This window comes from Mustela putorius, unplaced genomic scaffold (genome assembly GCF_011764305.1).
Source record: "Mustela putorius furo isolate JIRA1106 unplaced genomic scaffold, ASM1176430v1.1 tig00000785_pilon_pilon_pilon, whole genome shotgun sequence".
In the NCBI taxonomy this organism is placed as follows: domain Eukaryota; kingdom Metazoa; phylum Chordata; class Mammalia; order Carnivora; family Mustelidae; genus Mustela; species Mustela putorius.
This window is the reverse complement of record NW_025421480.1, coordinates 10,106,857-10,134,737: the sequence shown is the minus strand read 5'-3', so window position 1 is coordinate 10,134,737 and position 27,881 is coordinate 10,106,857. Positions and strand designations below refer to the sequence as shown.

General features: G+C 40.8%; 1 protein-coding gene across 16 annotated transcripts in view; it reads right to left on the bottom strand.

Annotated features, from left to right (window-relative positions):
- The window catches only part of CDC42BPA (CDC42 binding protein kinase alpha), a 329,361-nt gene that overhangs the window by 13,169 nt on the left and 288,311 nt on the right, over nt 1–27,881 (bottom strand). For all 16 annotated transcript variants that reach the window (XM_004756819.3, XM_004756823.3, XM_004756820.3 and 13 more), the window contains 11 exons: nt 19,826–19,931; nt 16,119–16,255; nt 15,320–15,459; nt 14,009–14,090; nt 12,077–12,293; nt 11,179–11,241; nt 9,260–9,853; nt 7,449–7,546; nt 5,799–5,883; nt 3,346–3,469; nt 2,572–2,689 (listed from right to left, as the gene is read on the bottom strand). In XM_004756819.3, coding sequence (XP_004756876.2) covers nt 2,572–2,689; nt 3,346–3,469; nt 5,799–5,883; nt 7,449–7,546; nt 9,260–9,853; nt 11,179–11,241; nt 12,077–12,293; nt 14,009–14,090; nt 15,320–15,459; nt 16,119–16,255; nt 19,826–19,931 — 1,764 coding nt within the window. The remainder of the gene's footprint in view (nt 1–2,571; nt 2,690–3,345; nt 3,470–5,798; nt 5,884–7,448; nt 7,547–9,259; nt 9,854–11,178; nt 11,242–12,076; nt 12,294–14,008; nt 14,091–15,319; nt 15,460–16,118; nt 16,256–19,825; nt 19,932–27,881) is intronic.

The following is a 27,881-nucleotide window of genomic DNA, read 5'->3' as shown; positions in this document are numbered from 1 at the left end:
TTTTTTTTAAAGATTTTATTCATTTATTTGACAGACAGAGTTCACATGCAGGCAGAGAGGCCGGCAGAGGCAGGGGGAAGCAGGCTTCTGCCGAGCAGAGAGCCCGATGCGGGTCTTGATTCCAGGACCCTGGCTGGGATCATGACCTGAGCCGAAGGCAGAGGCTTTAACCCATTGAGCCACCCAGGCGCCCCTGTAATTCTTATGTTGTAGGAATATATAAGACTACATATATTCTTTTTTTGTGCACCAAAATGAAGCACAAGTCAAAGAAATTTTAATCAAAAAAGTATAATACAGGGGCACCTGGGTGGCTCAGTCATTAAGCATCCACCTTTGGCTCAGATCATGATCCCAGGGTCCTGGGACCAAGGCCCACCTTGGGCTCCCTGCTCAGCGGGAAGCCTACTTCTTCCTCTCCCACTCCCTCTGCTTGTGTTCCCTCTCTTGCTATGTCTCTGTCAAAAAAATAAATAAAATCTTAAAATAAATAAATAAAAAGTATAATATCTATCAAAACCTTGTTAACCACTGAAATAATTTTATATTTGTTGATATACTGCTTTGCAACATATGCCTGTTTGAAATTTGCCTCCTTCTATGCCTCCAAAATCTTTTAAAACTTTCATTAAAATGGTACATTAGTACTTGAGCTATCAAGTATAAGCTGTAACATAATACACATTTCCAACGTTTACCAAAATGTAAAAATTCTCTTTAAAATGAGAAAGGCTTTGGACTTTATGGTTATGTCACATTTACTTGAGAATAAAGGAAAACCAGCCTGAGAACTTTAAACACATGCTCAGAATGGGCAGTGGACAGAAATCTGAAATCTCATTCCTAGGCAAAAAGGTGAAAACCCCTAAGTTTTAATATGATAGGTAAGTGTAACAGCTTAATATTTAATATATTTAGTCTTCGATTTTTTTCCTTAGTTTTATTACATGTAACTTTTTTTGAACAGTTTATTCATAACTTATCCAGCACAGCTAATAGAAATCCCCATTCCAAGAGGATAAATGGCTACTGTTTACTTCCTAAAGGAAGACCTATAACCAGGTCAACATAATGCCTTGGTGGTGACAGTAAGAGCATTGTATTGGTTCACAAACAGGGTCGGCTGGTTAATCGGGGTATTCCCAATGAGGAACTCAGACTCAATGATTTTTTTGTTTCTTTTGTGAAACAAATGCAGGACTACCTTCAAAGCTTAACTTTATTATTTTAAAAAAACTTGACTGCACATAAAACTATATCTCCTGGCTTTTTTTCCTGTCAGTGATAGACCCCTCTCGAATCTCCTACCACAGCAGAACTGGTAATGTGGTTAGAGGACAGACTCCCTTAGAAAAAGCCATCAAAAAACCTGAAATCTTGCCATTTGCAGTGATGTGGATGGAACTAGAGGGGATTATGCTGAGCGCAATACGTCAATCAGAGAAAGACAATTATCAGATGATCGCTCTGATAGCAGGAATTTGAGGGGAGTTGTGGGGGAAGGGAGGGAAAAATGAAACAAGATGGGATCTAGGAGGGAGACAAACCATAAGAGACCCCTAACCTCAGGGGTCTCTTTGCTGGAGGGGAGTCGGGGGAGAGCGATAGGGTGGTGGGGTTATGGACACTGGGGAGGGTATGTGGTATGGTGAGTGCTGTGAATTGTTTAAGACTGATGGTTCACAGAGCTGAACCCCTGAAGCAAATAATACATTATACGTTAATAAAAATAAAATAAAATGAAAGAAAACTCCACAGGAATAAAGTAAAAAAATAAAATAAAAATAAATAAGTACATAAATATTTTCTTATTTTTTTCTAAATAAAAGAAAAGAAAAAAAGAAAAAGCTCTGGGTCTACATTCACAAATCTAATGCTACCACCCATGATCAAAAGGCTCCTATTAAAAGTCTCAATAATTTGCTGAGTTATTGTGATACTGACATGTTAAGTGCAAATGAAGCCTGGAAAATTAGCCAATTCCACTAATATTCTTCATCTCAACATAATGGGTCTAAGAATCCAGTCTTCATATGAAAAACAAGTTTTCCCATGTTGTATTTTTGTGTGTAAGACAGACCAGGCAACATGTTTATAACCAGGGAGAGGAAAAAGATTTGCTTGGCCAACCAGGTAAGAGGTGTGGCCATTAATGACCCACCTAACATGGTTCTCTTGGGTGGGGGCGGAGGCCAAATACCTGTAGAGAATCGCTAAAACGCAGTGAAATGTTAGTGATGTCACAAGCAAGTTCTGAGCCTTGGTACAGATGCTCTCCAAATCCGGCAGTGTATTCCAGCACCAGCAGTAAGTCCGGACAAGTTCTGGACAAGTTTGTGAGGTGTGCAACTAAGAGCTGGAACTGTTTGGTTTCTCACAGATGCTCAAATGTTGTGTTTCTCTCATTGGGTATATATCATCAAGCATGTTACACATATTGTGATGTATGGACACAAACATCATCATACTAACGATTCCTCTTAAATCTATGTACAGATTTAGGCACGCAGGTACGCTTTCCCCTCTGCCCCATTTGTAAGCCTGTTCTCATTCCCTCTTCATTTCTCTTACCATAGGCAGGTCTTTTAGGATCTGTATCCCATCTCCTGGGCCCATGTGTGCTATGTGGTTAAAATTAGTTGGGTTAGAAATTAATTTATTTCTCATTTCTGGATCTCGTAGCATCTCTCTGTAAGATAAAACACCTGTTTAGATATTTTTTCTGTGATCGCTCTAGACAACTTCAGAAAAAAGTTAAGCATTCTTTATTCACAAAAATAAAACTGTGAAATCATGTTTAATAAGGATAGAATATACTCCATTAAAACTTGACTTAGAAACTTGTTTTAAATAAAAGACCTTGAGCATTTTGGTGGAAAACAGGCTTCTCTTAGCACTTACATATCAAAGCTGTATTTTACAGATAGTTCTGACCATTTTGTGTATGTCTTTTAAAATAACTGGTAACACTTTGGCGATGTTTTTCTATGGGTCTGGAAATACTACTACAAGCCTTTGGGCTGTTTGCTCATGAATAGAGTTAACCCGAAGGAACAGATGTACCACACGCAGCTGTGTGCTCTATATATGATTACACAAAGGCCCACAGTCTAAGAATTGTAAGTACTTCGTAGACACAGAGCAATGAATCACAATATGGTACTTTAATCCAGTTCGTACTCACACTTGGGGGAGGACTTATTAAAATTACACTGAGAAGTACATTCATGATCGACACCACAGATGGGTGACAGATTTTCAGAGCTCAAATCTGCCCTCCAAGTCCAATTCTGGCATCACCACCGCGGTGCCCACCCGGACCGGGAGCCCTCGCCGCGCGCACACCTCCTCTGCTGCATCCTTTCCTCCTCCGGGACCCTGAAGGAGAAGCGCCGCTTGTTGTTGATGTTTCTAACCATCTGCTTCCGACTGTTGTCCGACGTTTCCGGAACCACCAGTTCATCCCCTTCTGTGAGAAAAAACACCAAGAATGGCAATGCTCTTTAAGGTGTGAAAATGCTTCTCATCTGTTCATCTCTAAGACGGTACACATTCAGTTGTGCAACCTATGCAATTCTCATTTTTACACGTGGTGTGTTGATACAGCAAATAATCATTTAAACCAAGATATATGTAAACAGGTATACACAAAAGTTAAATATTGCTTACTAAGTACAGTTTCACTTTGATTCGTTTATAAACACAAAATGGCACAATTTTAGTGGAAGACAAGAAAAACGCAGTTGCCTGGGGGTCCTGCCGCTCTCCAGGCCCCCGCCCCGCCCCCGACTGCAATCTCTCTGCACTGTCTTTTCTTGCCTTCCAGACACTGGTTCAAAAGCTCCTCCGTGAAGCTATGTGGTGTCAGGTGTAATGGGTAAATTATTCTTGTAAAGGACAACTAAAAGTATTTTGATATGATGAAACACTTCCTTTGTAAGACCCACTCTGTCAGATGCAGACTAAGGACAAAAGCTCCAGCTCCCACCAGCTTCCTTTGCTAAAGGTGAGACTCTTGCTATTTCTACTCTTCCCATCTTTGGGAGGAGACGATCCTTATTCATATGCATCCGGTTTCAATTTTAATACCTAGAAGTAAACAAAACCATCCGCCAAGGACTCCGCAGACCTGCTGAAATATGTGAACGAACACACTCTAGGAATAAAATAGACAGCTGTATTCACACAACATGATGGATGCCATTCTCTAAATAAGGAACAGGAGAAAAGCCAATCTTCAGAATTTTTAACAGCCACAAAGCTGAAGTGAGAAAAAGGGAGACAGGCGGGAGCCTGCAAGGCAAGCCAGGGCAGTTGATAAGCGGAAAAGCAATGTTCTTCTTGGATCGGAATAATGTAGCTTCACCAGCTAGCTTTCTTCACTCCAGCTGAAACACAGTTTTAGAATTTGAGACTCATGAGGGCGGAGCAGGTCTGGGTGAGTTATGGTAGAGTGGGCAATGGGGGAGGCCCAGAAGGCTGCAGTAACACTTTGAGCCCCTGAGAGACAGAGCAATACAGAGAAAAAGAAAGGGCCTTGGGGAATGGGGTCCGCTCCTTTTCCCAAGGACAAGACACCTATGCTGAAATTCTGTCCGGTCCTCCCTCGCTAGGCTCTGCCTCCACCACCAGCTCAGAGCAGAAGGATGAGAGCGTGGGGAATGCAAGCGGAAAGAGGCTTCATCCTGCAGGCACGACCTGGGACATGGACATACTGTATGATCATCACAGCCACACACAGTGAGAAGTGGGTGTAGCTGATCCTCTGCCAGTATTTGGACTTCCTCAAAGAGACGGACACAAAACGAAGTACAGGCCCTTGGCGGTGAGAGGCCTTAGGCTCCAGTGTCATTAGATTCATGGTGGATCCACCACTGAGTGGGAATCATTTCTAAATTCCGACTCTCCCTTTGGAAGACCTCTCTTACAGCCAGCAGTCTGTCAACCCAGAAACCTCCAGAGCGCTAAGACATCAGAGCGCCTCCAGATGCCGGACATCAGATGGGAAGGCCAGCAGCGACTGTGGACACCATCCTCGTCCTCTCCAGACCTCCCATCCTGGGGATCCCACTCCCTGCTCCCGATTCTGGTGCTCCTGGGACCCTCCTCTCTGCCCTCCCTGCCCGTGCTGACACGAACACTTCTGAAGTTCGGAGCCCTATGCATCAGCGGAAGATGTTTGCCTAAAGTCCCCAGTCAGAGCTCTGGATGAGACCTCACAAGGTCAGTGCCACAAACCTGGGTTGGGTTTTATAATATCAATAATATAGAAGACAACTACAGCTATCCTTACGCCACTTAATTCAGTCCCCCACAGAAAAATAACAAGGTAAATAAGAAACCAGTATTTTGTGTAGACAGCTATGCAAGATTAAACAGAATGCCTTTTTAGGCAGACATTTGTCTTAATAGACTGAGGAGAGTATGACAGTGGCCAAGATCACAGACTTTGGAGTAAGGTAAACCCAAGTTTAAATCTGGTTTCTGCCACTTATTATCTTCAGGCAGTCAGCTTCGAACATTTCCACTGAAGCTAACCATTAGAGTATATTTTCTTTTAAAATCGTTTTTTTTTTTTTTTTAAAGATTTCATTTATTTATTTCACAGAGATCACAAGTCAGACAGAGATCACAAGTAGGCAGAGAGGCAGGCAGAGAGAGAGGGGGAAGCAGGCTCCCCGCTGAGCAGACAGCCTGATGTGGGGCTCGATCCCAGGACCCTGAGATCATGACCGGAGCTGAAGGCAGAGGCTTAACCCACTGAGCCACCCAGGTGCCCCTAGAGTATATTTTCTTACCTGCCATCTTATTTTTGAAATATATTAATCTAATTGTCTCCAACCCTAAAAGGTTTAATGATCCTTCACTGTTTAAGGGTCGAACCTAAAATAATAAAAAAATAAAATTAGTACTTCAATAAAACTTTCAAATGAAATCATAAAACTTCTGGCCTATTTAGAAAGCACATACTATCGAGAACTTCCATCTATCATTCCTCTTCAAAATACAGCTCCCTCAGAAAATCAACAAAAAATTAACATTAATTCTGATGGGAAATAGGTATAAAATTATCTAATTTGAAATAGAAAGTTATAATGACTACATTTTAAAGGAAGAATATTCTGGGGGGAAAATAGCAGAAATGCATTTAAATCTTAATTAAATCCATTAGTGACTAAATCTTTATACTAAGAAGATATCATTGTAGCTACTTTAGGAATGGGATTAGAATTATATTAGATATATATGATACATAATATGTATTAGAATTATATGTCCATATATGACAGAGTATCAGAGTGTAACTTATCACTGGGGATAGGGAGGCTGTCAGTTAATGGTGACAGAGCAACTGCTCACGTACACAGAACAGATTAATAGAGCCCCTACCTCACACCACACATCAAACACCAACTCTGCAGGGAGTAAGGACATAAATGTAACAGTCACATCTTTCAAACTTTTGGAATAAAGGTCCTACTTTAAGACCTTGAGTTACAAAAGTTTCCTAACAGAAAAAAGATAAGCTTAAAGGATAAGAATGCTACATATCCCGACATGAAAATTTCTAACAATAACCCCTGAAACTAGTAATAAATACACTATATATGTTAACTAACTTAAATTTAAATAATCTAAAAAAAGATTTATAACAGTGTTTTCAGAAAAATAATATAATTTATTGTTACTAAAGTAAATGTTGAACAAAATACTTAATCAAAATGGATAGGTCACAAATGAAGATTTAACCCACATTTACTAACTCAATATTTGTAATATATAAAGAATTTCAATAAATTAATTAAAAAAAGAAGCCAAACAAAAATAAGCAAAAAGCATAGCTAGGGTTTCACAGAAAAAGAAATAAGAATGAATAAACATAGAAAGATTAGGGACATGCAAATTAAGGCTTCGGTGAGATAGCATTTTACAACCACTGATAATGGTTCTAAGACTATGAATTCTGAGAATGGCAAGGTCAGAGAAGATGTGGATCTACGAGAAATCTTCTGTCCTGCCAGGGGGAATATGAATCAGTACAACGGCTCTGGAAAATAATGACACTATCTTATAAAGTTGAAAGCCTGCCTTCTTTGCCTTCAGGATTCAAGCCTGCATCCCCTTACGTGAAAAGCAGTTATAAGAAAGAGTGACAGCATTCTCCCTCAGAATTCCTGAGGTAGAGGGTGACACTGGCATTTTAGGCTGGGGGTAGATTCTGGTCACTCGTTAGGACAATATTCCTATTGATCCAGTGAAACTAAATGGATAAAAAGAGTATGGTATTGAAAAAGCTTGACCTTGGTTCCTAGTGTTTCTCCTCTTAGCTAAATCCTGAATTACCGACTGCCCGAAAATGCTCAAAGAGTGAAAAACAGCTAACTAGTCACGTTAGTGTTTCACTACACTCAGTAGTGCACTTAGCCCATATTTTCATGTGAAATTACCTTTTTGAGTGGGAGAGTCTGAATCCACTCCATGGAGTTCACATCGAAGACATCAACTGCGTTTTCACTATACACGGAGAGATATGGCGCGTTGTAACCTGCGAGAAGGGAAGGCGGAACAGTGGCTAATTACTTCTAACTCGTAAACCCCAAACATTCTGAAAGATCTACACGAAATAACGTAGAGCGGAATCCCACCCAAACCCTACTGTTCATGTAGTAGTGCATCAAAACACTTCTGAGTAGAAGTCAGTCATAAATGAGCAGCTTACATGCTGTGGGTCGGGTCAGACGGTCCCTTTAATACAGAAGGATTCTGCTCACACAGATGGCAGCATATTGCCTTCTCCAATCAATGAGTTCTATCAAGGGATGCCATTACGATTTTTTATAAGATCTGATTCCTAAACCAGTTAAGCTACTGACAGCGCAATGACTTATAAAGCAATCTTTAGGTGAGACCTGTCATCGCATTTATGAACGTAGGATCACAGGATCACGCACCTGACACAGGTATATGAGTGGGGCGAATGCTCAAAAGTGCTTACTAGAAGAATGAACAGCGACAGATGGTGACACAAGCAAGGAGAGATGAGATGATTAACTTAAGTTGATGTCCTGTATTACATCCACGGTCGAGCTGTTCATAAGAGCCAGAGATCCTGATTCTGACTCCATATTAGAAGTAATACTTCAAATTATTACCTAACCAGGTTACCAAACAGCCTTTATTCCACATATGACACCACAGATAGGAATATGTATTTTAGAAGACACAAAACTTTAAGAATAATTAGGTCTGGGTGGGTAGATCACAAATACTTTTCTTTCTTTTTTTTAAATTTAGATTTTCTAACTCTTCAGTAATAAGCATGTATGGCCTTCCTAACTTTTCTTCACTGAATATTTACACTTAACTATATCCTGCCCATCACTCCTCCTACCTGGTTCCAGTGGAAGAGATTTCACACCTCCGGCCCCAAATCCTTCCCCGGGGTTCTGAATTCCATCCTCTCTGGCCTCCTGTATTTACTGCACAGGCAACCTCTCCCTAGTTCCCCAGTTCAGCATTTGAGCATGTTCAAGTATCTTCCACTAAAAACAAAGCATGTGGACTCAGATACTCCTCCCATGAGCCTGTCCAGAGCTCCGTACTTCTGCTACAGAGAACCGAGAATTCACTGCAACTTTGCACTTGTCATGAATCTTTCCTGGTTCCCACTCTGCGTCAGCAGGGGAAACGGCCTCCCGGGCTGGGTGCTCTATCTGTCTGCTGCGATGGCCATGAGTATCTGATAATTTACTAATGTCTTAGTATTTCTCGAAAGAGAGCAACAGGCAATCTCAAGTCTCTATCTATTTAGCTAAAAATAAAAAACAGAGAAACACTTCTTACAGATGCTGCGTTATACCTTTACATAACCAATTAAATAATTCACTTAGTAACAACTTCTTCAATGCAAGTGTCATTAGCTATTAAAGCTCACAAGCGCTGTATTTTGGGGAACCATGAAGATAACTGTTCAGAGTTACTTCAAAATACAACACGGGTTGAAAATCCACCTAAGAAAAATATGCCATCGAAAGATTAGCTTCAACTAGGTACAAGGTAATGTCGAGCCTGTCGGCCGAGGTCAAAGTACAGAGAGTCACTTTAAATCAACAACCTAACTGACACTTCGGCAAAACCTTAAGGGTGACTTTAAAAAACAATCTGTTATTAATAGTGAATATATTTATGAATATGAATATGACATAGAGGAAAAGAAAAGGGACAAAAAGGTGAACCAGCCAAAATAAGAGAATCTTACAACAAGAGGAAGGATTTGCTGGCCACATCAACTCTTGCTGTCTGGATCTCCGGCCCTGGCAGTCGGTATATATCCCGATGCTGTTAAAACACAGCAGATACTCTTTACTGGAGATCTCGACAGCGCAGATGGCATCCATCGGCTGATGTGCAATAAATGAGAGTGTGTGGTCATTTGAATGGAGCATACTGTACGGACTTCCATCCCCGTTCAAGGGGTATCTGAGGAATCCCGACTGGAACCCCACGCAGAGCTGTTCACTGAAGATCGCCATCCACTGCACGTTATATGGGACTTGAATTTCCTTAAATTTTCTGTGACGGGTCTTGCTCTGAAAGAGTTCATAACAGAGGACCTGCCTTTTCATAGCCACGCACAGACACGTGAGAGCTCCATGGCACACTTTGCCAGAAGTTATGGACTGACACCCTTTAGTTTCTGCCAGCTTATAAAAATCAGTCTCTCGTCCGTCAAAAGCTGACATGGGAAAAAGTCGCACGTGACGATTTCGTCCTGAGATCACAGCAACGAGCTGATCATTTGGAATGAGTTCAATCTGATGTATCTTCTTATTGTCACCAACTCTAATAATTTCTATGCAAAGAAATGATAATGCAGAATAATGTTTTATTTGTTAATCATATCCCAATTACAGTCAAAACAATATATCAACTTACAATAGAGACACAGATACATCCAGAAGAATGAGCTCTGAATCAGTGTGGAGAAAGAGGAAGGTATAATTATACCCATTATAAGGTAACTGCACATGCCTAAAGTGAGGTGTTAAATTCAGCACCATTGGGGCGCCTGGGTGGCTCAGTGGGTTAAGCCTCTGCCTTTGGCTCAGGTCATGATCTCAGGGTCCTGGGATCGAGTCCCACATCGGGCTCTCTGCTCAGTGGAGAGCCTGCTTCCTCCTCTCTCTCTCTCTCTGCCTGCCTCTCTGCCTACTTGTGATCTCTCTCTGTCGAATGGATGAATAAAATCTTTAGTAAATAAATAAATAAATAAATAAATTCAGCACCATGATTTCTGGCAACCAAGGCAAAGGGTCCCTGTGTGATAAAGCAGGCCACATTTGTAGGAAAAAACCTTTTACTGGCACTAAATTCTCAGGAACTTTACCATGGTGCTCCGATTTTAAAAACTCAGTAAGGCATATTGCACTAAAGGTATTTCTTTCTCTCTCTCTCTCTTTTTTTTTTTTTTTAGAGAGAGAGTGAGCACACACATGTGTGTGCACAAGCAGTGGGGAGGGGCTGAGAGAGAGAATCTCAAGCAGGCTCCATGAGCATGGACCTCGAAGGATCCCCAAGGATCCGGAGATCATGACCTGAGCTGAAGCCAAGAGTTGGGGGTTGAAGAACTATGCCCCCAGGCACCCCTGAAGGTACCTCTATGGGTAACAAACAGACGCAGTTTAAATGCAGTGTTTTCCCAAGATCTCACTTGATCTGAAGATAGGACACTAGCAAACTAGTTCTTTTTTATTTCACTCAGTATTTTACTTCTCCCTGAGAAAAAAAATCTGTGTATTAGGTGTGGGGGAAAAACACCCCCAACATGAACACATTTTAAAGACTGCTACCTCTTCAAGCACTAACAAAGCAAGAACAAATCAGGCTGTATCTTTCACAGCCATCTCTAGGCATGCCACCTGAGTCTTTGCAGGAGAGCTGATAAATAAATGAGAAAAGAAACACAACACATACGTGCAAGTTTAAGAACTCAGGAGAATTGAAGAATTTTAAAGGATATCTTTTGATTCATAAACACATCAAATTAGGTGTGGAAAATTTTAATTACAGAATACAGAAAAGCAAATCCTATTCTTTTTAGTATTTAGAATCTAGAGTCCAGAATTGTCCAACAGTATCTGGTTGGACATTACTCTGCATTAATTAACTTTCTCTTACCATCTTTGGTCACGTGAACAACAAACAACCCTTCTTCATTGCCCAGAGCTATCCTTTCATGATCTATGGAAGACATGAATACGAAACACTGTTAATAGGTAAAACTATGTAGAACTAATAGAACAAAAAAGATAATAAAGAAATTTGTGCAAAAACTGAAATAAGTAACTTAAAAATTGCAATAACAATTTGTACTGTAAAATCTCCTTTCAGATGACAGTGGTAAATGTTACCTCAGGTCTTTTTTTAGCGGAATAATTATTAGTATATCCATACTTAGAAAAAGTAGTAAATGTTTATTCAATAAAGGGTGAAAAAAAATTAAAAACCTAGTTTGTCAGCACCCTGGGCCTAGTTCTGTTTCTTGTTTTGGGAGGGAAAAATTGTGGAAGGCATAACCCTACTAATTAGATTTTCCTTATTTATTAGCAAGTAACAGAAGAGTTGGATAGGTATATAAGAAGACAAAAATTTAAACCTCCAGACACGTAAACTGCCATTTTTTGAGGGCATTTGACACCATGTGTCACGTATCTTGCCTTCCAGAAGCTTCCCCATCACTTCTTGGAGGCAAGTGGAACCCTATCTTTATCTTTTTTCTTACGCTTTAAGAAGTTAAACAACTTGTTCTAAGTCACACAGCAGAAAATAGATTGTTATAGGTTAATCTTCAGCACTGCGGCTTTTTCAAAAAAATGTGCACTTGGGAAGTGTACTGATTCCCCTTTACCGAAAACACGTTCTCAGCGGCCTCGCTCACTCAGCAGACCCTTCCTGCACACCCGGGGCAGCACACAGGGCCCACTGGACACTGGGGTTTCCTAGCTGTAAGCCAGCTCTGCTCACACGGTAGGTTAGTGGGCAACTACAGTAACACAGTCAATGGGCAAGTCCGTACCTATGATGGCAGCCGCCTGGGTTGTTTTAATGAGGGGCAGAGTGCTGTCATAAGCCTCCTTGGGAACATAGACTGAGCGGTCTCTGAATTTGTTTTTCTTCAAAATCTTGTGCAGCTCGCTGAGCACGCCTACCCACTTGTTCCTCTCGCTCTCACTCTCTGCGAGCATCAGGACCGAACACCTGCTGTCGGACGCCGAGAGCTGCGAAGCCGTGACCTAGGACAGTTCAATCAGCCTGTGTTAGAAACAGACCCTGCACTAGCTGCCGATGCTGGCGGACCAGGCTCTGGGCAACAAAATGCGCATTCGTCAGGTGACACCTTTACAGGAGCTCAGCGCTCCTTGCTCCTCATGGGGAGAGTAACTAGTCTTCGCCTCAGAATTCAGGACAAAGCAAAGGTAGCAGATACCGGTACTATCCGGCTAGCTAGCTAGATCCCATTTTAAATGTTAGTAACCATTTTTAAATTTTCTTTGCTATCAAGTGCCAGGATGCCATCACTGAGAAATGCCTGATCCATACTCACACATTACTGCGGCTGACACTAACTGAGCGCTATCTGAGCAGTGATCTGAGCATGTTGCGAAGTACGAGTTGGGTATTGCTATTAGATCCTGATTTTACATACGAAAATACTCTGGCATAGACTCATGGTCTCCAAGCATGTCCTACCAGGTGGGGCTCATTGGTCCGTGCTCAGAAGCATTACATTAAACCAACTGTCAACTTGCTTTAAAAAGTCAGCAATAACATTCTGTTACTTCATAATATAACTCACATTATTTGAGAGAAGATCAGATCATCTGAGTTGGCATTTACATGAAAATTTATCACTATACAAATAGTACTTACAATCAGAACAGACTTAAACTTTACGTATATGGATCTCCCCCTCTTAAAAGGGCTTTAAGCAGCAGTGACCATAAAGTCCCACTATGTGAATCAGCTCCAGGCAAGTGGGCCTCTTCAGGCTCCATTGGTGATTTTCCAGATACAAGATTCATAGACAAACACTTAGCATATGAGCATAACATTAGGGCGTTGGTTTTTTGTTTTTTTTTTTTAACCTCTATTGTCTTAATTCACCAATTCAAGACTGCCCTGTGGCAAGACAGATGGCCTCCAAAGATGTCTACTAACAATTCTTCCTCCCGAACTCTACTCATCAAGCTCTGGAGTCTATTTCCCCTCCCCTTACATCCAGGCTGGCCCCGGGACCAGGTCTGACCAACAGGATGCACAGGAGGTGCGCCTGATTTGGCCTGATCCTTAAACGAAAGGTCTGGTAGCTTCTTCTGTTTTCTTGCAGACCAGCCCCATAGAAGTCAGCCAGATGACTGAATGAGAGGTCACATGCAGAACATTCAGAGAGAGCGTGGAGATTGCCTGGCTCCCAGACAGCAGCAAGGCCCCAGCTACAGGAGCAAGGTCATTTCAGATATTCTAGCCTCAAATGAGCCGAATGTAGCCACAGGAGTGACCCTAGTTGACCCCACTCAAACTGGATAGCTGATCCAGAGAATGGTAAAAAATAAGTCATTACTGGTTTCAGCTACTAAGTTTTGGAGTAGTTGTTACAAAGCAATAGAAATAAAATATTAATTTTTAAAATGAGGTTTTAAAAAGAAACCTCTTCTTCAAAAACTTGAGAAACCTCACACTTATTCAACTTATATTTTTTTGGAAAGTGAAATGTGGCTCGAAAGTAACACCCAAGATGAATCCTATTTTAGAAGCCAAATATTCATGCTTTCTATAGGTGTTTGACTAATGAAGTATTTACTGAGCACTGACTGACTGTACAGCCCAGTATTGGATGGAATGTAGGATTTAGTAATTCCTAGTAAGCTTATGACCTATATGGAGAGACAAAATACATATTCAGTAAGAGCACATAATTCAGTGATCAAATTACAGCACACACACTCACTCTGAATATACAGGGTATGTCTTTTCGACTTGCATGAATAACATCAGAAGCCAAGACTGAACTCACAGAAAATTCTTCATCCCTGAAGGAAAAATGAAACATTAGAAGTCAGTGTATGTGTTGTGTTTAGGGTGTACCTTCAAATAACACACATGGGACAATCCTCAAAACTTGATTGCACAAAACATCCAAACTGAATTAAAAAAAATTAATTTTCCTGCCATTGTAATGGATGGGGCCAAGAATAATCTCTCAGGAGTAACTGAGCAGCGGCCGTTACACAACGGCTGGCGATGACTGCTGGCTCCTGTCACAAGGCCAGCACCATAGATGCAGACAAGGGATCTGGATCTGAACCCTCCAGAACAACACACCCTCTTGCCTCCTGCAGCCCAGCTCATGGGCCTACAATGTAGCGTAGCTGACATTTCACTATTCTGTCAGCACCTGAAACAGAACCCCTCCACAATAATTTACTCCTTGTGACTTCCTAAGTCTTAGTGGCATCAGTCTCTTGGTCTGGGACACTTGATGTCTTAGTCTTGTCTTTGCTGCTTCTGTCTTTCTACAGCGAGACCCTGGGCAGGCTCTGTCGGACTTTCATTGCTAATGTTTCCTGCAACAACCTCCCCGCATTCCGCATCTGTGGGGAAGAGGCCGTGTCTGAGGTGCCGTATGAAATGCCATCGTGTGCCATGGCTGGACACTCCTGCTCTGAGCGTGGGAGGAAGAGCTGGAGGGAGGCCCGGGTGGGAGTCATCAGCACAGAGGTAGCAGCTGAAGCTCTTGGGGCTCCTGAGGTCCCCCAGGGGAGTGCAGGAGTTACAAGCACAGGTAAATCAGAACGCCCTATGGGGCGGGGAAGAGCCTGCAGAGTGAGACCAGAAATATTCCAGAGATGCACTCATTCTGATGTTTCCCGACTCACGATGTCCTCTAAGAGCCTATCTGATGTTGGAATTTGTACTCCCCTTCCTCATGTTGGAATTAGGATCCACACCTTCAGGTAACAGTGAAACACCACACATTAGGCCCCGTTAGGCGAGCCATCTCATGCTGGTCTTTTGGATTCAGACTTTGCTCCTTTACCCTGAGCCCAGGCCCCAACTCACTTGACACACACCAACCTGTCGTATAATGACACCTTGCCTCCTGGTTTTAATGACATCACTCTGGCAATATTAGTACATTAGATTATTAATATGAGATTAGATTTAAATAAAAGTATGGCAATGTAACTGGATGAAAAACTAGACACTTTTTTATTCCCATGTCACAAATGTACAAATATTTTCACTTTCGAAAGCTCACCTCATGTCAATCACCTGACTGACCACGACACTGGGCTGAGAGGCTTTTCCTTCAGCAACATCGTACAGGAAGAGTTTAAAGTCGCAAACCACAGCCAGTGCTCTCTGCCACCCTTTCTTCACTCCAGCCGGTTTCGGGATCTTCAGGGAAACAGAAACAACTCACACTGAAATGTCAATCACACCCTCTTTGTTACCTCCATAGCTGATGGAAACCTAAAGACAACGTACACGCGTCCCAGCTGCCGCTCTGGGGGCGTCAAGCAGAGATGGAACGCACAGACCACCGATGACGTGAGAAACTGTAAGAACACATTCTCCAAATACTGTATAGCTTTTTATTCTACAAAGTTTTTACGTTTCGCTAGTAATTCATTAAAATAGCATTCATGGATTTCTTTCTTGGTAGCGTCAAAGTCACATTTGGGAGTACGATGAAATGCAGCTTACACGTTAAATGCTATTTGGGATTACAAGTAAGAGAACAGCCTGATAGGATCTCACACTTCAGAAGCATACAACCACCTCCCCAGGAAGACCAGGTGCCAAAGACTCCTTTACAGAGAGTTGAACACTTGGTCGTTACAAGATAAGGGCAGTACTGCAAAACTATAAGAGATTTTGGAATTTATTTCCAAGCAAAGTACAGGTTTTTGTTTTCAAATCACTCTGGATGAATCAGATTATTAGGTGAATTTTATTTGCCTAATTTTCTGTATTATTTGTGAGGTGCCTGAACTTTATTTTCACTCATTAATTAACCTTAAAAGATTAATCTAACCCAACCTAATCATACTTACCCTGACATGACCTTCGTATGCTGTTCCTATGCCCTTCTGTGGATCTATCCCCAGAGGACCCTTTGTTTGCTCAGGCGGGACTGGACAAGCAGTTGGAGCTTTGTTCACACAAGTTATATGACATGAGAATCCACACACTTTGGAAGGGGGGGGAAAAACAATGTTCAATAAAAATTCACTTCTACAAAAAGACAATTCACTGAGCGCTCATTACATTCAAGGGACTATGTTAGATGAATGCTTATCTGCGGCTTTGTTTTAAAGAAACTGTTTTGTCATTTGGGAAGCTGATTCATTTGCTTACTAATAAGAATTTCAATGGAAATTGTAAAGATTTTTATTATTGTAATATTATTATTCTGTATTAACATTAGTAATCAAGAGCAGCAAATACATAGGAAAAAAAAAGTCTAATCTTGTGCATACAACAGTTGATTTTAACTTGGCATCCCAAAAAGTAGTTTCTAGAGTTCTCTCTAACGCTTCTTCTCACTGCAACTTGGTATCTTCCCTGAGAGTTTCTCTTGCCAGGGTCACTAATGGACATGAAATTACCTGACATCTTTGCAATATCTGGCAAACCTTACAATCCTTCTTATTGAAAATGAAACTGTTCCATGATTAAAGACATACAAATTAAGGATAAACTTTAGGAGTTGTTAGTTTCACTACTGATACTTCAGCTATGACCAAGATCATAACAATGGTTAACCTCATTGACTGCATTTAATTTTTCTAACAATCTAAGAGAGATACAGTTACTATTTATATATGACTTGCCCTGGGTCACAGGACTCATGAGTGGCATTGCTGGAATTCAAACCCTAGCATTTGGGGTCAGAGCCCAACCCACCAGCCACCAACCACGCTGCCATGATACTTCTACCCGATACGCACATGATGAACTTGAGACCGTAAGAAACAGGATAAACAAAAATAAATATCTAAGTTTTACCAAGACCTGGCTGGGGGACAAAATATGTAGGGCACCAGGGTGGCTCAGTCAGTTAAGCCTCCAACTCCTGATTTCAGCTCAGGTCATGATCTCAGGGTCGTGGGACTGAATCCCATAATGGACTCTGCAGTCAGGGTGGAATCCGCTAGAGAGTCCCTATTCCTCTGCCCCTCCCCCTACCCACTCTCTTTCCATAAAATAAATAAATAAAATCTTTTAAAAAAAGTTAAAATATTTAAGCTTGTTGGAAGGGGCTGTAGACTAAGAATATTCATTTCAACACTTCCTACTCTAAGGGCTGGTCCTGGAGAATATTTGGGAAAGATTAAGAGAGGAGTTGAAGGGATACCATCCCGGGAATGTATGCACACAGGAAAATGTACCATACACCCACTGATGGGCATTATGAAACCACCAGAGGGCCAAGACGAAGTGGTACTGTCAAAGCTACCGTAAGACATCTTGCTCACAAGTAAAGTGTCTAACAAGTTATAAACTGTTTTACTAATAGGCAAAAATCTCACCTACAAATAGCAGTGGAAGCAACAAAATAATTGTCCTATACAAGATCTAATTTCAATCCATCAGGAAGAAGTGAAAATGACAGTAATCTTTGGAAGCTGTAACCACATTACCAGAATATTTATGGAATCCTAGGCAGAGTCTACTGTGGCCCCACAGTGTATAGGGTAGGGTTCTAAGGCTTTGCAGGAAAGACAGGCACAATTTCATGACATGGGACTCTAGAAGGGGGTTTGGGGAGACCTCAAAAACCCCACCACGTAACTGCAAATGATTCTGAGCATAAGAAATGATAAGGACCCTAAAAGCCAGGTAGCTAGCTATCCAGGGTTCTTTCTGATACATTTAAAATGACATGTATTTTTATTTTATTTTTTTTTAAAGATTTATTTATTTTAGAGACACTGAGTGCTAGGGGAGGGGCAGAGGGAGAGAGAGAGAGAGAGAATCTCTAGCAGACTCTCCACTGAGTGTGGAGTTTGCTGCAAGGCTTGATCCCAGGACCCTGAGATCATGACCTGAGCCAAAAACCAAGAGTCAGATACTTAACCAACTGAGCCATCAAGGCACCCCTAAAAAATGACATTTGTAAGTACTGGCTAGATCCCAAATGGGACAAAGCTTAAAATATTGCACAAATTCTCTCCTTTGGTTTCCATCACACCTTCCTGGTCAATAACACAGGCCGTTCCTTTTTCAGATTACTTTACTGTCTTTACCTTTTACCTTCCCTGAGCTGTTTCTTAAGGCTCTGTCTTCACACCTGCACTCTTTCCACTCTGCGTGTTTCCAGGAAAACGCCATTCCCATTCATCACTTTGTTTGCTCAGAACTTTCAAATCTACTTTTCAACCCAAGAGCATTGCTTTGGCTCTAAACCCATGCATCTACAAGACCAGTTGAGATGATGCAATCTGGATCTTTTGCTTTGACTGTGAGAGCTCATCAAACATAGAATGCACTGCATTAAGATGCCATTAACACCCCCTTACTTCAAAGTATTCAAAGTGATCAAATACAGACTAACTACAAGCACATTCTACAAGGGGAACACCTGCTTCTGATGTGGCCTGATCATCTTCCCCTCAAAGTCCCTTCCAACCCTAAGGGCTAAGAAATGGAAACTAATATTAGAATTTGAACTAGCAACTATTTTACCTTTCTCATAAGATATATTAGTAAATGGTACACAAGGCATTGTTATAGTGATAAATTTCATTTGATTAGAAAAAGTATATTCCCAAATAAGGTACTGAAAATAAATATACTATAAATAAAATAAATATACTATTCCCAAATAGTGCATCCCATTATAATTATTTAAGTCATTTACATTTCAGAAGTCTTAGGAAAAATAAAGTGGTGCCCAGAAAAATATACTTCATTTTCTATTCAAATGACCCCTGATCTCCCATCTCTCAGAATGTGAGCTCCAAGAGGGCAGGCTCTCAGTCTTTTCTCCCATCCACGACTACACTGCAGTGTCTAGAAGTATAGGACAGGAATTCCATGAATTCTCGATGGATGAATCAATGAGTCAACAAGTGGTAAGGAAAATCCAATGATACAAATACTAGGAATAAAGTATCTTTTTGAGGCAAAGTGGCAGACAGTTAAAAATTTCTGGAAAGGGGGCGCCTGGGTGGCTCAGTGGGTTAAGCCACTGCCTTCGGCTCAGGTCATGATCTCAGGGTCCTGGGATCGAGCCCCACATCAGGCTCTTTGCTCAGCGGGGAGCCTGCTTCTTCCTCTCTCTCTGCCTGCCTCTCTGCCTGCTTGTGATCTCTCTCTGTCAAATAAATAAATAAAATCTTCAAAAAAAAAAATTTCTGGAAAGATACCGAACTGCCTACTTTTGAAGAATGATTTCTCGTATTAGAGAAATTAAGCAAGGTGGAAGTTAAATGAACAGATTCAAGGATAACTTTTATGTCTTCTATCACTCAGCTTAATGCTTTCCCAGAACCATAAATTCACCCAAATAACGCAACAAAGATGAACGAGCCACAACAGCAAAGTCTCCCCTGGAAAATGTTTCTAGGGGCCAGCTGGTTTCTCCCCTGTTCAACATGCAGCAAGGTGCCTGCTTTATAATCTGTACTCCTGTAACCAGAAAGAGCAGAGCCAGCAGACACTTACGTACTGTTTAAGGGGAATAAAGCTACGTGATTACAGTTTAGGGAACCAACACCAGGATTCTAACATCACACTCTTGCTATTTTGTTCTTACCTTCACAGGAACAGCCCTGTCTTATCAAACCCACCATCAGAGAGGTGCACTGATGACATCTGGTAGGGGTAGTGAAAGATTTGACAAAAAACTGATGGGTCTTGCGCTGTAAAACAAAGGGATAAAAAACATACACAGATTATTAAAAACATCAATTAGTTAAAGGATTTCTGTACTGTAAATCTCCGGGCCCCACTCGAGCTACCAGGATGTTTTCTAAACAGAAGTCGAGTGAATTATTTTCATTTCTCACAACTTTCCGTAAGTTATGCTCTTTGCATATTTTTATTAGGCGATATAGAGCTAGGTTATGCTAAAAATAATATAAGAAGTGACAAGGTAATTAATTGCTCTTGAACGCCATTAGAAAAGTTATGAACTGTAGCTTTTTAATTTTGCTCACAGATTTTGATTCAGGATATTTACAAATTCTTCAAATTATTCTTCACCAAAGAGTTAAGTGAAATGTTACATATTTATATCTTTACGAATACAGAAATTTAATATGCTTTTATACCTTCTTAGGAAGAACAAAGAGTAACTGAAAATTCTTGCCCCTGCTATAAAGCAAGTATTTTATTCTATGGGACCAAGAACAAAGAACATGTTTAATGAATCTGTTTCCTCATTGGAAGCAGGTGGTATTACCCTTCAGTAGATAAACACACACGCGCATTATTCTAGAGACAGACAGCAGCCTGAAACTTCTTGTTGAGAACCCACTAAAGTTCTCCGAGTCTTATCTATCCAATCTGGTGCTAAGTCCATGTAGACTGCAGCTCTCCAGAACATACTCTCCTCTCCAAATTAGCCCTTAGAACGCTTTAATAATAAATGAATTGTAATAACCATCCTTTCACTGTGCTGTGTGAGCCTAACGACAAAATACTTAACTTCTCTGTGTCTTACTTTCCTTATTCTATAAAATCGGATCAATAACAGTTATCTGGATGGATATGTGAACATAAAGTGTTTCGAACAGTGCTGGAAGAGAGTGAGCATTCAGAACATAGTTACTTACTTTTGAAAACCAATTTGGCTAATAATTTATTTTATATGTGTGACTGATTTAAACTAGTAAGATCACTATTCTATTCCAATAATATGTGAATTCTCAAGACATACTGTTTGAAGTAGTAGTTATTTTAGTTGAGACTAACTTATATTAAAAACCCAAAGGGAATAATCAGAGTCACCTGGGTGGCTCAGTCAGTTGAGTGACTCTTGATTTTGGCTCAGCTCATAATGTCAAGGTCATGAGATGGAGGCCCACATCAGGCTCTGCACTCAGGGTGGAGTCTGCTTGAGATTCTCTTCCCCTCCCTTTACACCTCCCTAAACTTGTTTCTCTCTAAAATAAATAAAGAAAATCTTAAAAAAACAAACATACAAACAAAACCTAAAGAGTCCTGGCACCTGGGTGGCTCAGATGGTTATGTATGTGCCTTCGGCTCAGGTCACGATCCTGGGATTGACCCCCATGGCGCTCTCTGCTCAGTGGGGAGTCTGCTCCCCCCTCTCCTCCTCCCCGCGTTCATGCTTTCTCTCTCTCTCTCTCAAATACACAAAATCTTACAAAAAAAAAAAAAAAAAGCCAAAGTAAAGGGGCCATTCAAAGCTTTAAAATTTAAGTTAAAATGAAATTCTGGGGGTGCCTGGGTGGCTCACACATTAAGTGTCTGCTTTCGGCTCAGGTCATGGTCCAGGGTCCCAGGATCAATACCCGCGTTGGGCTCCCTTCTTGGCGGGAAGCCTACTTCTCCCTCTGCCTCTCCCCCAGCTTGTGTTCCCTCTCTCGTACTCTCTCTCTGTCAAATAAATAAATAAAATCTTAAAATAACAAGAACAACAACAAAATTCAGGACACTTGTGTGGCTCAGTCGGTAAGCATTTGCTTTTGGCTCAGGTCGTGATCTCAAGGTCCTGGGATTGAGTCCTGCATTGGGCTCCTTGCTCAGCAAGGAGTCTGCTTCTCCTTCTATTACCTCCCTCTCTCTGACAAATAAAAATGAAAATCTTTAAAAATATATATAAAATTGTTTTAAAAAAATTCTACTCTTCTCAAATGGGATGTGTGATTTAAATGCCACAAAAGCTTCAAAGCAGCACCAGGATCTGACTCTACCGCATCTAGAACACAGACCGCCCGCAGACCAACTGTAAAATTGCTCCTGGGTAGCCTGACCCCTGACCAACGAGGGGACACTGTGCCAGTGTTCCATGTGCATCATCTCATTTAATGGAAATAATATCCCTGTAAAGACAGGTAATATTACCTCATGCAGGTAAAGGAAATGAGACTCGGTTACTCATGGATACATAGTTAATGGTAGAATTAAAATTCAAGCCTACATCTGTCTGATTCTGTTTGATCATTTAAAAACATGCAGAATATGTTCCTTAAGAAACCTGAAAACTACACGAGACACGGTTAGGCCAAGACTAGGGGCTTCCATGTCTGTAATAAAAACACAAGTACCCGGTTTGCTAATATCATATAAAATATTGCTCAGTATTTTTCCTGTATACCAAGGTTTACTCTTATTTTTTTGCTCTTTGAGGAAGTATCCAGAGTAAAATTTTTAGCATTTTTTTCAATTGCTCAAAATTATGGCAAAAGGCAAAGTTAGTCTACTGATTGCTCTGGAAGCTTTTATCACAACAAGAGAACTGATCAACGGCTTAAGAGAGGCAACTTCCTTCTTTCTTCTAAGGGATTACAGAGAGGTCTGGAGTATCAGTAATAACAACTATGGCCACATCAAACCTTAACAGCAATTCTCGACAATACCCATGCAATTGCTGACAAAACACATTACACACTGCCCTCCCCTCCAAGAGATCTACTCAGGATGTCATAATTTTAACCGAGTATGCTGGGAAACAAAAATGCTTTCTTGAGCACTATTCAACTAACCAGCCAATCAACTGGTAGGTGCTGATTAAAGTGTGGGATCATGTTTCACTGATCTCAATGGACAGTATAAAACAATGTAATTAAAGATGATGATTCTGATGGCACTGACCTCTAGGCATTACACCGTAGGATTTTGTATTTATTTGGTTTTGGTGGAGTAGAGAGGAGCAGTAACAGAGAGATACACGGATCCACTCCTAGGGTCCAGATTACTTGCCTTTCGATCTTTCTAAGACCCCCTTCTGCCTCCTGGTCAGTATTTAAACTCTAATACTTATCCAAAGGGTAGTTTGAAGAGGAGAAAAAGAAGGAAAAAAATCTAGGGAAGGGGGCATTAAACCTAAAGCATGGACCCAGGTTAGAGTTTTTAGATTATGTGATCATTTGGAGTAAACTGAGAATTAACTATAAACTCGATATTCAAAAAGATGGACAGAAGAGTGCCGGGTGGCTCAGTCGGTTAAGCGTCTGCCTTCAGTTCAGTTTGTGATCCTGGAGTCCTGGGACTAAGCCCCACACTGGGCTCCCTGCTTGGTGGGGAGTCTGCTTCTGCCTCTCCCTGTACTCCTCCCTGACTAGCACTCATGCCCTCTCTCACTCACTGTCAGATAAATAAATAAAATCTTTTTTTTTTTTTTTTTTTAAAGGTGGACAGGGGCCACCTGGGTGGCTCAGTGGATTAAGCCACTGCCTTCAGCTCAGGTCATGATCTAAGGGTCCTGGGATCAAGCCCCACATCTGCCTCAGCATCCCCGCTGAGCAGAGAGCCTGCTTCTCCGTCTCTCTCTGCCTGACTCTTTGCCTACTTGTGATCGCTCTCTGTCAAATAAATAAAATCTTAAAAAAAAAAAAAAAAGGTGGACAGAAAGAAGGGCTCTCTTCTATTCCTTCTATTCCAATTTTGTCTGTGTTGTGTACTTCAAGCTATCACTGGAGAAGGTAAAAGGTCTTTGACAGAAGCTGGGACAACACAGTAGAACCAATTATGATCCCTGGTAAAAGCTTAACCCTCACTGTTGATCATGAGAATTTTATCACTGATAAATGACAAGAAGTGTTTACCTCATACAAACCCCATGAAGGCCTGTGATGTGACAAGCACTGGGTGTTATACACAACTGATGAATTACTGAAATCTACATTTGCAACTAATGATGTATTATATGTTTGCTGATTGAATTTAAATAAAAAAAGGATAAAAATAAAATTTTAAAAAGGTTTTCCCCTTTTTAAGCACTTCTAATTATTTTGTCGTAATTATAGACTCACTCCTTCATCTTTTAAAAAACATGAAGTAAATTTCATTTTGGGAGGAGGAGCCTTAGGTGCACAAAACCGAGTTAACCTTCAGTGCGCAAAATGTCATCACAGAGCTTGGTAGAGGTCCCGTTCTGATTCTATTTTGCCTTATTGCTTTTTCCACCCCTCCCTGATGATTCACTCCCCACCCTTCCCCACAAGATCTGACACCCAGTCTAACAGGATTTACACCTGTGTGTGAAGCTGCCTGCTTCTTCATGTCTTTGATGTTACTTTACTTAGTTTTTGACAATCTGGTGAGTATAAAGTGATAATTTTTAAATTATTCACTTTTTACTAATGAAGTTGGACATTTCTTCATATGCTTATTAACCATTAGATTTCCTTTTTTGGGAATTATTTATTCATATCATCTGCCAGTTTTTCAACTGCATTTCTGATTTTTCTATATAGAGGTGTAGGAGTTTCTTACATATTCTAGAAATTAATCCCTTGTTGGTGTTAAATATTGCAAATATCTTTCACCAGGAGTCACCGCCTGTTAGCCCCCATTAACAAAGCTTTTGCTGCACAAGCATCTTTAATTGTGATGTAATAGCAACCACCAATATTTTCACCTTATGCTCATGATCTGAGATTTTTTAAAAAAATATTTATTTATTTGACAGAGAGAGAGATCACAAGTAGGCAGAGAGGCAGGCAGAGAGAGGAAGGGAAGCAGGCTCCCTGCTGAGCAGAGAGCCCGATGCGGGGCTTGATCCCAGGACCCTGAGACCATGACCTGAGCCAAAGGCAGAGGCTTTAACCCACTCAGCCACCTAGGTGCCCCATGATCTGAGATCTTACATTCATTGCCTAACCACAAAGAATTTCCCATTTTCTCCTATGTACGTTTTTAGTTTTTCGAATCATACTAATACCCATACACGGTTTACACAGTAAAACAGTATCACAATGCTTATAATAAAAACTGAAGCACCCCTCTGCTCCAAGTCCTCTTTCGTAGAGGCAATTGCTTTTAACTTTTGCAGCTGTTTGCCTCCTTCTGTATCTGGGGGGTAGAGGTGAGGTGGGTGAGGGAGGCAAGCCCATCCTGCTTTTTTTTGATTTGAGGTATTATATTGACTTCCTATTATGGAAGAGGAGGACTGAGCACTGTTAAATCAGCCACTCCCTTCATGTCCTCAATATTTTCAAAGCACAGTCTTGGGTTAAACTTTGCACTTAGCATTCAAGTTATTAGGAACTTGGAATTAGAATTCAGTGAGTCGAGAAGTACATTATGGTTCCATCTTTCTTGCATAATCTTTTGATATTTCTGAAACCAATGATGCCGTCCCTCTTTTAAACTTAATTTTCTAGGTCTCTTTCATTAATAAGCCCTAGATTCTCTAAAAGAATGGCAAAATCTCCTTGAATCTATTTACCACGTGGTCAAACAGTGAGGAAAGAAGCCTTCAAGACTCCTCCATCCAGTGTTTATCTAATCTGAAGACACTGTCCTGGAGCCCTCGGCTTCCCTATTCCCGACTCAGCTGCAGGCTTCAGTCTGTCAACAGATCTGTATGTGATTCTCTCTCCAATGGACTCTATGCCTATTTCTCCATCTCCTCCTGTGTTTTGGTGGAACTCATTTCTTAGTAGTTTACTTAGAAAGCAGAGCATAGGTGATAACACTTTTAGAAGATCTCCAATTTCTGAAAATGCTATTATTTCCCCCTAAACTGATTAAACATTTGACAGGGAATCAAAAATCTGTCTCACAATCACTTTACCTTCCAATTGTCCTTTCCATTTTGCTATTAAGTATAATGCCATTTTGATCCCTAGTCATTTGAATGTGACATATTTTTGTTTGTATCTCTTCCTTTTGCTGGAGGATTTCCTGAAATGTCTTCTGATCGTTGGGAATTTGCTTACATTTATGTGTAAGTCAGTAAAAAAGCTGACTGGAAGGTTTATTTATATTGTGCGTGTGCATGGGTGCACGCGCTTGCACACGCCATCAATGCACACTCACCCATCTCACTAGGTTCTCAGCTGCCATTATCCCTAAGTCTTTTCTGGGTCATTCAATTTCTTCAAAAACTCCACTGAAATCTTCCCAGGATGGGAGGTAAAGAGGGAGATGATAAAGCCAACAGCCAACATTCTGGGAGCTAAGCAGAAGAAAGGGGTTTGGAGCCTCACCTTCAGCTTTCGGACGTCTGTAAGATCTCCCTACTCCTAGTTCAACACCTCCCCTCTCTCACCAACCTCTGCACCTGGTGTCCTTCAATCTGTGGTCTGTGGTTCAGTTGTTCCACAAAATGAACATACTGCTGAGTTGGGGGTAAGCTGTCTGGTTCTGAGAGCTACAAAAACAGTGTTTTATATGGACTTTGAACCAATTCCCCAACTCATTCTAGACTCCCTTTTTCACTCCTGCTCCTCGAGGTGTCGGGTGCCTTATTATTCTGCTCGATCTGAAGCCTGTCCTCTATGTACCCCTCAGGAAGGGCTTGTGGGGACAATAATTCTTGACTTTTTGTGCATTCTTAATACTTCTCTATGGCTTTTATTTTGGAAGGATGCTTTATTTCCTTAAAAATCCTAAAATTCTTAAAGATCTTTGACATCTCAAACTCATCAAATTGTTTAAACTATGTGCATTTTTTTGAATATCAATTATATCTCAATAAAGTTGTCAAGAAGTCAGAAAGGGAGAAACACCCTCGGACTCACACTTTTCTAGGGCATTTAAAAAGTTACCGAGTTGTTTTCTGGCATAGTCTTGCTACTGAAAAGTCTGATGAAAATTTCATTATTTTCTTCCCCCTTGAGTGACTTATTACACTTTTGTCCAATATCCTTTTTTTTTTTATAGGCCAAGAGCTTACTGGAATATGTTTTCTTTTGTCTGAGTTGATTTTCTTGGCTATGCTGGGTGCCTCTGTGTTATGAGTTTCAAGTCTGCTTTATTTTAGAAAATTTTCTTGAACACAGATTTTAGTATTTTCTGCTGCTTTCATGGTCTCTATCAGAGACTCCTATTATATAAACACTGGCCCTTCTTTGTTGTTCTTCCCTGTCCATCAATTTTCTTAAATCCTTTTTTTTTTTTAAACCTCTTCCCTCATTTTTTTTTCTTTTAAAAAAGATTTATTTATTCATTTGGAGGGGGGAAGAGAGAGTGTGGGTGCAAGTGGGAGGAGAAGCAGAGGTAGAGGGAGAGAGAGAATCCGTGAGCTGATTCCCTGCGGAGCATGGAGCCCCACACAGGACTTGATCCTACAGTCCCCACCCAGATGATGTCCTGAGCCAAAATCAAGAACTGGACACTTAACTGACTGAGCTATCCAGGTGCCCTTTCTCATTTCTTGATCTAAAAAAATTTTAAAAATCTTTCTACTATTTCCATAAGTGATCTGTTGAGTTAATTTACTTCCAAATTCTTATAGGTCAATCTGTATGCTTGCAGTCATATTTCATCTTAATTTCTAATTCTTTCCCTGGATTTTTGTCACCTTTCTTCAAACCTTGCTTTCTCCAACACTCCTATTTCTAAGGTTTGCTATTTCTAATTTTTGTTGTTTCACAGCTTCTATCATTTCCTTAATTTCTTCTGAAATATTGATTGTAGTTTTTCTTGCTTTTGTAGACATGTGTTTCTGGCACACTTTCATTTTTTAAGATATACTGTTCTCTTTTTGTAGGTGTGAGATTTGACTGTGACTGGTTTCCTCCTTTTTAAGTGAAATGACTTTTCCTATACTTCTGCAAGGGAGGGATGGGCCAGAGTAATTTTTCCAGCTCCATGCCTTTGCATATAATGATTTTTCAAAACCATCTCATGGTTTCTGAGATCTTCCTCCCCTCTTCTTAATCACCCGAACTTTC